This window comes from Anser anser (assembly GCF_964211835.1).
Source record: "Anser anser genome assembly, chromosome: 8".
NCBI classification, from domain to species: Eukaryota; Metazoa; Chordata; class Aves; order Anseriformes; family Anatidae; genus Anser; species Anser anser.
In genome coordinates, this window is record NC_139728.1 from 20,810,734 (window position 1) to 20,821,054 (window position 10,321).

General features: G+C 55.3%; 1 protein-coding gene across 2 annotated transcripts; it reads left to right on the forward strand.

Annotated features, from left to right (window-relative positions):
• The first annotated feature begins 887 nt into the window (after positions 1-887).
• Positions 888-8,922, forward strand: TMEM125 (transmembrane protein 125). Of its 2 annotated transcripts, none has more exons than XM_083846541.1 (2): positions 888-1,491; positions 5,801-8,922. In XM_083846541.1, exon 2 carries the CDS (start codon positions 6,111-6,113, stop codon positions 6,771-6,773), a length of 663 nt encoding a protein of 220 aa, XP_083702667.1. In that variant the 5' UTR covers positions 888-1,491; positions 5,801-6,110; the 3' UTR covers positions 6,774-8,922. The 2 variants fall into 2 exon arrangements, with proteins under 2 accessions (XP_083702667.1, XP_083702668.1); XM_083846542.1 differs by lacking the exon at positions 888-1,491 and adding an exon at positions 5,221-5,692.
• Positions 8,923-10,321: the final 1,399 nt, after the last annotated feature.

A 10,321-nucleotide genomic window follows, 5' to 3' on the forward strand; every position in this document is an offset into this window, starting at 1 on the left:
TTCCTTCTGTACTGGGAAAACAAGGCCAGGATCAATCTCCTACACATGTGCTGTAGAAATACTTTCAGAATTAAGTCTTAATTGTGGTTTTGTATTCTGATGGTCTTCTGAATTTCTCAGGGTGCAAAAGTGCTTTCTGCTTTCATCCTCTCTTGGTCTGTGTTGTCTGATGAGCATCTCATGCTTTTATAAAGTTACAGGCCACTTTTTAAAGTGAGTAGATGGCCATCTTTAGAGCTGAACAAGGCTTCCTCTTGGATGATGTGTTCGTTAACTGGCCCACGAAAAGAACAATTTTTTCTGGGTAGGTAAGCTCGTTATTCAAGAGCATTTCTATAGGGATGTCCACCACATCCCATTTGTTGTTTTAAGTTTTCACCAACCACTGGAGAAATTATATTTCACAAGGTTCAAAAGATCCTGTCACAGCTGTCGTACTAATTGGTGTCTATGTATTAGCATGTCCTAAGCTTCTCATCTTACAGCCTGCTAAAAATCCTAACATGTATCTTAATAACTGAGTCTCTTTCCATTGTTCAGCTAAGAGCTGTTGTTCAGCCCTCCTTGCTTCTTTCTGCGTCTCACAGGAGATTTTCTGGCTGCTCAGACCCATGTCAGTGATCCCTCTGTACCCTTCTGCTATTGTTAAGCCCAGCCACAAGGGAGGGGGCATGTGCTCCATCCAGGAGCCTGATTCCCCTGCTGGCTCCAAGACTCCTGCTACTCCCTTTTCCCCCTTCCTTTCTCAAGTGAGTCCTTTTCTGCTTCCCCGATCCCTCTCAAATTCCTTGCCCTTTTCTTCCCCCTGGACTGCTTGGAAGTCAGATCTGCAGCGTGGCGGGCTCTGGTGCTGCTGCCTCCCAGGGAGGGTGTTCTGTGGCTGCCTGGTGACAGGAGGTGGCACGGCACTCTGGAAAAGCACTGTGACATCTTGCCTGGTTCAGCCACCAGCCTGGACTAACGCTGTACAAATATCCGTTCCCACCGCGATCAGGCAGCCTTAGCCTATACAGCACGGCAGGAGCTACTTTATTTAACACCACGCAACAGCAAATACTCGCTTAATAAATCTTCCCTGGCGCTGCCAACTTGGCTGCAGACTTCCCTCACCTGCAGCCTCTCCCTAGCCCTGGTCCCCCTTCGCTCGCAGCAGCCGGGAGGAAATGAGCCGCCCGCCGGGATCGGGGCGGGAGGGAGGGCGAGGTAGTGCCTGCGTGACTCTGGAGCCTGGCCAAGGCCAGCAGCAGGTTTGCTGAGCCGCCACCCTGCTGGGGAATGCACCTGCCCCGCGAGGGCTCGCAGCCTGTCGCTGGTGCTGCCCGCGCCGGACCAGGAAGGAGAGCCGGCAGGAGCACCTGTTTCTTGGCAGGCAGGTGCCGGAGGAAGGGATTTTTCCCCGCGAGGTCCCTTCTTAGCTTGATCCAGTGGATGAAAAGCCTGGAAGAAAACAGCCGGGAGCAAGGAGCGGAGTGGGCAAGGTGTCAGCTGCAGGTGAGTGAGCCTGGGTTCCCGGGAAGGGCCCCGCTCCGGACCCGTGCGTGTGGGAAGGGCCCTACTCCCCCAGTAGCTGCTGGCAGGTCTGTGGGCTGCTCCACAGGTGCTTCGTAGGAGATCCTGCCTTCTGCCTCCACTTCACCGCTTCTCACCATCGCCCTTCCCCTTGGCACGTAAGGCACAGGAGCCTCTTGGTCTCTAGGACCTGCAGCCCGCCCTTGGCAGGGGTGCCTCAGGACAGGCCCTGTGGGCTCGGGAAGCCTGCTGCACACACAGAGAGGAGGGGAGGCACAAATCTGTGTCACAGAGCATGCCAAAGCTATCGAGAGTTCTGTAAAAAGCAGCTGCCCGCTGACCCTGCTACAACCAGCTCTCCACCACCCGTGTGCCCAGAGCCCCTTGACCCGACAGGAGGAAGGGTTGGTCCTCCACCAGCCCGGGCCTCCAAACGGTGTCTGCAGGGAGGGATGCTCGCTGCTGGGGAGAGAGGGTGGGCTCTCCGAGACATAGCTGTTAGCCTGGGGCTTGAGCAGCCCCAGAAAGGAGAAGCACTGGGAATTGGTGCCTGCTGTAGCAGCCAAAAGAGTGCAGATCTCTTGCCAGGATTTTGGGAAAGACAGAGAGGTGCCCCATAAAAGCCTCAGTACTCCCATTCCTCATGTGTTCCTCTATCCCTTCTCCTAAATTCTCAGGGAGGAGATGTCCCAGGGCAGCGGTGTCCCCGATCCTGGCGGCACAGATGGGCTCAGAGCACTGTGGCATTCAGAGCTTCTGCTTGGTATATCAACAGTACCTCCAGCATAAAGCAACATATACGAGCTTCATTATCTTTAAGCCTACAGGGAACTGGAAAATTGCTTGAAAGGATGGGAAATGTGTATGCCTGTTCTGGACTGTAGGTTTCTGTAGGGCTTGATGAGGGGTAACATGAGGCACAGAGCGGTGACAAGTCCATCCCAAATGGGTTACGGCTGGACTGGCCAAAAAGAAAATAGATTGTGATGGACTGGAGAAACAGAGGAAGGAGATGGCTTGTATCTGTTTGAGATTGTGAGGCGCTGTTGGCATCTAGACTGCTGATGCAAAATGTTTTATGTATTGTTTATTTTATAGCGAAACTTGCCAGACTCCCCAGTCTCCATGGGGCTGGTATTGTCCACGTAGCTGCATCAAACCCTTCCAAAAGCTGGGGGTGCTGCAGGAGCCTGTCCCACCTCCAGGCTTCCCCTCCTGAATGCTGTGGGTAAGCAATGTCTCACGTGGTACCCTGGGTTCAGGGAGAGGAGGAAAGTCAGGAATATTTCAACAGCTGACCTGTACGTGACTCTGAAATGAACGTGTCAATTAACACAGTCTATGATCCATCTGTCAGATATCAATCAGACATAAGAAGTCTGTAAATAAATAAATAAATGCTCATACTGTTTCCTGGTGGTTGGCAGGCGTGTGTCTCTCACGCCTGCAGCCAGAAGTGGTCAGAAACCTGTTGGTGACAACTCTCATTTCCCAGTTAAACATTGCCAGAGCAGGAAAAAAAAAAAAAAAAAAAAAAAAAAGGGAAAGACTCACATTTTCTAACATTTTGTTTTTTCCTGAGTTCCCAGTGCTTTCCTGTCCTTTGTCCACCTACCAGACAGCGGTGAGGAATGAGACAGCCTGTCATTTTTTTTTGTGAAATGTGACCTTCAGTCAGAAAGCAGTGTGTGGTTGGGCTGCTCTTCTCCTTTTTTACTTCCACACAAAGAAACCCATCAGCAAAGTTGATGTGAGATCTAGTTTCATCCCTGCTCCAGATCTGGAGCCACCTAGTCTGATTTTGAAGTTAAGTCTGCTTTAAGCGGGTGTTTGGACCAGATGAGTTCACAAGGTCCCATCCCACCTAAATTATTCTGTGATTCTAAGTGTAAAATTAATTACACCAGGGATACAAACCCTTGCAGTTTAGAGAAGCCCAAACAAGAGTGGATGCTCATGGAGCAAAAGAATGTATTCCCTGAACATTTTCAGTCAGATGCAAGGAAACATGGAGGCATGCTTCAGTGGAAGTCCTTGCTTCTCCAAATCATTCTTTTAATATAGGTTAACATAACACTAGAAAATACATACTGTATTTTGTTCTGCAGCCAGGTGCTCTAACAGTTTTATCTTGCGCCCTGACCGTATTCTGAGCAAATAAAACAGCTAAAGTTTAGAAAGCAGCATAAGAATGCAGTTCTGTAGCTTGGTTTTTGGTGGTGTTTTCCCTCCGCGTGGTTTCTGCTGCTGTGTTGCTTTTGCTTACTGTTTGACTCAGCTTGATTGTGTGCACAGCTTCAGTCAGGCAGCAGAAGGCCACAGCCTTCGCACTTCTTCAAGCTTTACATTTCTTTAGTCCAAAATCTTGATCTTATCTACCAACCTGCTATCTACTAAACTCACGCATTCTCTGGTAAGGATGAGATAAGGCACCTCCGTGCCTGGAGAAGGAAAGGCAGGAGGAAGTCGTGCTTACACAGGGCAAGCTGAGCTGTTTGCCTAGGCTGGGGAAGTGCCGACAGGCCTGGTGTCTTCTCGCCCCTCTGCTTTCAAAGCTCCCCATGAAACCCTCACCTGCTCGGGGACCTGTGCCCCGGGCACACGTGGCCATGCTACCACCTTGAGGTATCTTTGCTGTCTTGTGCAGAATCAAATGGTCCCAGTGGTCACAGATCAGCATGCTCAAACGCTGCTTTTTTTCCCCCTCTGACTGATGTTTTCTGATTGTCCTGGCTAAAACCAGGAGCCACAAGTCCCCAGCGGGCCTCCTGGTGAGTGCTGGCAGCACAGCCCACTGCACCCCAGCCCAGGCCCCGCTGAGCAGCGATGCAGGGGAACAGCACGGTGCTCAGCGGCTGTGGCATGGCAGGTCCTGGGCGGGCACACCAGCAGTGGCTGAGGCTTCCTGGACACGTGGCGGCAGCTGGCAGCGAGCCCTGAGCCACGTCCAGGCTGAGCTCACGCTGCGCCGCCACGGTGACTCAGGAGGAGCCGGGCCTGACGCCGTCAGGCGGTGACTGGTTCGGGCACCCCCGCCATTGTCCTCCCTCTTCCCCCACCCCGTGGTGGCTTGTCCCTGCTGAAGATGCCAAGATGAGGCCTGGGCACAGGGGGATGTGGTCTGTGAGGGGTGTCTAGGGGAGAAAAGGTCCCTGCTACGTGCAGGGCTGCCATGCATGGAGGTCACCAATGTTCTCCGGCCGGCCGGAATGAGCCCAGAGTCCCAGCGCTGCGCTGAGTGCAGCACAAAGACAAATGCAGCGCGTTAGGCTGGTGGTCTCCTGGAGAGAGAGCAGGCAGGCAGGGTGGGTATAGTGAGGCTGTCCTCCCTCTCAGGAGCAGTGACAGCTCTGGCACAAGGGATCTGCATCAGTTCCTGTCCCTGCCCTGGGCTCCTGTGGGACTCCGAGCAATTCCTGCATGTGGGTCTGTGATGGCCAAGCGTGCACCATCCTGCCTGGGAGGCAGCTCAGGGTCTGACCCATGTCTCAAGAGCTCAGCCCTACCTGAGCTTCACCAGGTGACCCGACAGCATTTTCTTTGGGTTTCAGCTGAGCTGAAGGGTTCAGCGGTGCTTTGGGAGCAGCCAGAGCACTCCCATACCAGGCCTGGAGGTTGGGTGAGAGAAAACCACAGTGCCAAGTCCCAGCTGCTTCTGCTCTTCCCATCCAAGTGCTGAGACACAACCATCACGTTTCTGCAGGAAACTTGGGAGGGGGACTGACAGTGGGGCAGGCCAGGGATGGGGCTGAGGACATGCAGCAAGGGCAGCTCGCCCTGTTCCAGCAGCTGGACTGGAAGGGTTAAGCCCCAGCCCGGACCCCCACCTCCCGCTGTCACTCTGGGCGGCAGAGCCAGTTGGTGACAAGAGGCTGATGCTGATGAGGGAGCATGTGAAGCCGGAGCTGTGAATGGGGCTTTATCCCCGGAGGGACTGGCCTCTGCTCCGTCCTGCCCCGCTGCCAGCACCAGCTGCAGGCAGGGCCCCGTGGGCAGTGACGTGCCAGTTGCCTCTGAGTGGGGCATGCGGGGTTGGGGAGCTGGAGACTCTCTCGGGCAAGGGCTTTGCAAGGGGAACTGGCTGGGTCAGGGCAGGCTGAGGTCCCCCCGCAGCACGGGGAGGTCTCCTGGGAGGACACGTGTGGCCCAAGGCGTGGGGCTTTTCTGAGGACAGCAGGAGAAGGTCAGCAGGCCAGCCCTGAGCAACCGAGGTCTGGGGTTTGGCAGGGGATTGTTCGAAACAGGGAAGCAGGATCTCTGTTTAACGCTATCTTCTCTTCTTCGCTTTCAGATGAAACTCACAGGAAAGGAAGGACGCAGCCCTGGACGTTCCCGTATTGTGCTGCTGTGGGGATGCTCCACCATGTCCTGCAACCCTGCTCGGAGGGTGGGCTCAGCCCCGGCACACGGACCGTAGCTCTGCAAGTGGCACTGCCACAGAAGGGAGCTCCGCCAGGCTCCAAGGAACGAGACAGAGCCGTCCGCGCTTGAGAAATGTAACTGCCTTCACAACCACCGCTGCTTTGACACCCCCCTTTGCTGCGAGGGTCTAGTTCCTCTGTGCGACCCCCCTGCCGTGCCCTCCCCCCCAGCCGCCTGCCATGCCGGAGCTGGCAGAGCTGAGCACCCCCCGCACGCCCGCGGACGCTGACCACATCCAGAGGAACATCCTGGAGGAGCACGTGGAGCTCTGGTGGTTCCAGGACCCCAAGAAGTCCATCCTGTGCTACGGGGTGGCTGTGGTGTTGATCCTGGCCTGCGGGATCGGGGGCATCATCCTGCTGTACAGCACCAGCAGCCGGTCCGGGGAGTGGCGGCTGGCGGTGGGCACCACGCTCTGCCTCCTGGCCCTGCTCGTGCTGCTGAAGCAGCTGCTGAGCTCCGCGATCCAGGACATGAACTGCATCCGCAGCCGGGATCAGATTGAGCTCCTGAAGAGCGGGGGCTTATCGGACTGCCTGGTGCTGCTGCTCAGCGCCCTGGTGCTGCTGGTCTGCGGGGTGGTGCTCACCATCCTCTCCACCACCACCATGCAGCTCAGCCCGGCGCGGCCGCTGGCCAGCATGTTCACCAGCGGGATTGTCCTCCTGGTCGCCGGCAGCGTCATCCTCCTCTGCCTGCTGCTCTACCTGCTCTGCACCTCCTGCTGCCAGGCTGCCCCGCGGGGCCTGGAGACGGGCGAGATCCGGGTCTTCACCATCTCCGGCCGCCTCGCCGCCAACAGGCGCCTTCCTCCCACCTCCAGCATGGCCAACCTCATCTGACCCGCAGCCACTCCATCTGCTCCAGGACACTCCTGCGTGAGGCTCGCTGGATACGGCCCCTCTCAGGGCTTGTGCTGGCCTTTCCCAAAGGAAGGGCGCGATTTGTGCCTCGGATTTCCTTCAGAGATGACTGGCATTTGCTGCACCTGGGCTAACAGCGCGGCAGGGACTTTGGGTTGCCTGGACAGGCTTTGTGATCCGGAGCTTTACGAGCACAGCGCTGGCCTGTTCTGCTTTCTATCTCAGCAAAGCCTCCTGTGACAGCTGCTCCCCACCCCGCCGGCTGCATCCCGCTGTCACAGAGCCAGGTGAGCCTGTCCCGCACCTCGGGGGACCCCAGGACGTGGCTCCTGCCGTTCCCTGGGCCATGCTGCTCCTGGGAGGAGAGGCTGCGACCGCTGGTGGTGTAATCCCAGCCTCTGAGAGAGCTCTTGTGGGGGGGATTCGTGGGGGAGTCTGTGTGCCAGAGCCCCTGAAATGCCACTTGTTTCTGCAGTGTCAAGTTCTTTCCCGCTATTCCCTTGCTGCAGCCCCACCATCTCAGGTCTGGGGCTGCTCAGCACGGAGAGCTGCTGCTCTGCCAGGGAGGCGAGAGGTGTCCGACCTCAGCAACCCCAGCAGAGACACCCCGAGTGCTGCGGCTCACCCAGTCCCCTCCGGGGTGCACAGTTTTGTGCACGGCAGGGCAGCTGCTCCACTACCACCTGGGCCTTACCCTGAGCTTTTCTGGTTTTGTCTGTGAGGTATCTACCACTGGGGTGCCTTTCCTAGGGGCAGGCTAACAGCTCACCCTCAGAAACTCTTCCTGTGAATTGAGGCTAATCTACCTGTCAACATTTTTATTTCCTCCATGGACCCATGAACCATTTCACTGCTTCTGCCCTTTCCATCCAGCCTTCTTAGCCAAGCTGTTCCCCTGCAGCCCTCTCTTTTTCTCTCCGCTTTCCTGTCTACTCTCATCTCCCCTGACCTGAGCTGCTCTACCCTAGCCATTATTTTTGATCTTTATTCTCCAAGTTCCCCCTGAGAACTAGGGTCTCTGTAATAGAACAAGATCGAACTTTTACTTTTTGGTGTCTGGTAGCAAATTTATTTTGGAGAGGATGATAGCTTGTTCCCTTAGTGACAGCATGAATCGCTGCCCGTATTACACCTGGAAGCAGTGTTGGAGGTTCAGCATCCATGAGCTCCACTAGGTATAGCTGGACTAGGAGGACTTCATCCCTGTGCAGCTCCAGACCACACCGTCCCTGATGCACTCAGATAACACGAGAGCACTTCTGTCTTCATCTGCCCTTACCCCATTCCTTCCCCCTGAAGCCTGGGATTGTTTTCCCCAAAGTATGGGAACATTGTCTTGTTTTTTCTTTTCTGGATCTCTGCTTCTTCTATATTTTTTTTCTCTGCCATTTTCATATCATCCATACATCTTATTAAACTGATGTTTTCTCCCCTCTCTGCATCACTTCCCTTAATGCGCCCAAGAACTGAGACTGCGCTACTAAGCTCGGGTCCTTCTGTGCTAAATGTTCTGCGTTTGTGTAGCAAAGAGCAGTCCTTCCCCACAGGGCTGCTTAGCCCCAGGTTCAGCAGGGACGGCTGTGTGCACGCGTGGAGGGACGGCCGCAGCTGGACAGAAGTTTTGCACTTCCCGCAGCTGCTGCTGTGCACGTCCATGCGGCTGCACGTGCAGTGACACCGAGCTGCACCGGCTCTGCCTGCAGCAGTGCTTTTCCAGTTGCTCCCAGCTTCCCCGCCCTGCACGCGTGGACAGGTCGCGGGGACCTGCGTGCCAGCTGTTTTGCACACCTGGGCACTTTTGTGAAGATCCACGTCTGTGCCCAGCTCGCAGCTCTGTGCTGCCCGCCTGTCAATGTGAATCCTTCCCTCCGTAGCCCCTTCAAAATGTGCCCCAATGCACGTGAACTGTGCCAGGAAAGGGTGCCTGGGGACCACGTCCCAGCCCAAGGAAGAAACAGATAAGAACAGGCTGGCTGTGCAGAGGGAGGTTTGGGTATCAGGCTGCCCAGATGGACGGGCTGCACGGAGCCTGTCACTGACTCACCTCCTGCAGCAGCATTACTGTTTTGTTCCTTTCTCATTTCCTGTGCTGTGCATGGAAAAACATAATAAAGTGTTGCAGAAGTTGGCTGTGCCAAAGGCTGGTGCTTCACCGCGGGCTCTTCTCCAGAGCAGGAGATTGCAGGGCTGTGCAGATCTGACCTCTGCTTGGGGCGGGAATCACGACAGCCTGGGGTCCATCCTTCGGCTGTGGTTTCAGCTCATCAGCTAGCAGGGCAATGCTGACACACTCCCCAGCGTGCCTGTACTTATCTCCTGGTACGTGACTCCCACTTCCTGATGCTCACACACCTCCCTCTGCTCAAGGACCTCGCCACAGCAGGTCCCCCTTAGCACTGCTCCATGAGCCTAAGAGCCGGCCGTGCCCCTGGCAGGAGCTCACGGAAGCAGGCAGAGCCACCTGAACGTGACGGTGCGGGCTGGGTTGTTTACAGAGAAGCTGCTTTGCCCTGCGGTGGGGCTCAGCCTCGAGCCTCGCCGTGGCAGCTGCTGCCTCCGGGGAGCCTGGAACCAGTCTGGCTGCATACCTGCTGCTGCTCACATCCGCCAGCCTGAACCTCCGTCCTCTGGGCAGCTCCCAGGGATGACCCCTGTGCGAGAAGGCTCCTCCTTTCCTGCTCTGACCCTCTTGTGTCCCCAGCTCTGCAGGCCACATGCATTTTTCCCCAGCGCAGGCGAGCTGCCAGGCGCCTGCCCCCGGCACTGGAGCTGCCTGGGGGTGGTGGAGAGGTGCTGGGCACCCCACACGACGGGAAAGCATCCGCGCTGGTCGGTTAAAGAATAAACAGGTGGGCATCCGAGCAGGGTCAAAGTAGACAAGTAACTAACCACTCGGTACTGAGGGATGAGAGTGAAGTCCTGAGATTAAAAAAAAAAAAAAAACAGCAAGCAGTTGTGTGTTTAATCTTCTTTAAGACATCGCTGAGACCAAAAGTAAACTACTGCATCTGGCACGAGTTCTTATTGTAAAAAGCATATTGAAAATCTCAGAAAATAGCCTCCTAAGGATAAATGAAATGTATTTCCCCAGCCCTCAGATTTAAGTTTCCTGTTCCATGTTACATGAAATATGTTGCGAATTTCCCCAAATCACAGCATATAGTGTATCTTCGGAGTGAGGGGCAGAGGTAGTAAAGGGCTCCTAAGGTGAGCCCAGAAGGCGAAACACGAGGCAGTGACTGCAAAACTAAAGGCAGGATGAGTTCAGTTCAGAGCTGTGGCATCTAAGAGAGAAAACTCAGGGACCACTAAAACAAGCCACCAGGTTTTGCATCTCCTCGTGGTTTCAGACAAGACTTTCCCTCCCCGGAAGATGCTTTAAGTTACCACCCTGTATCAGACACCTTATCCAGTAGTGCCCTTTGTTTTACATTCTCTGACGTGTGTTATCTGCTTCTGTATACACTGTGCTGTACAAATACCTTAATATGTGCCAAAGGAGAAGATGGTTTACAACAAAATGGAGG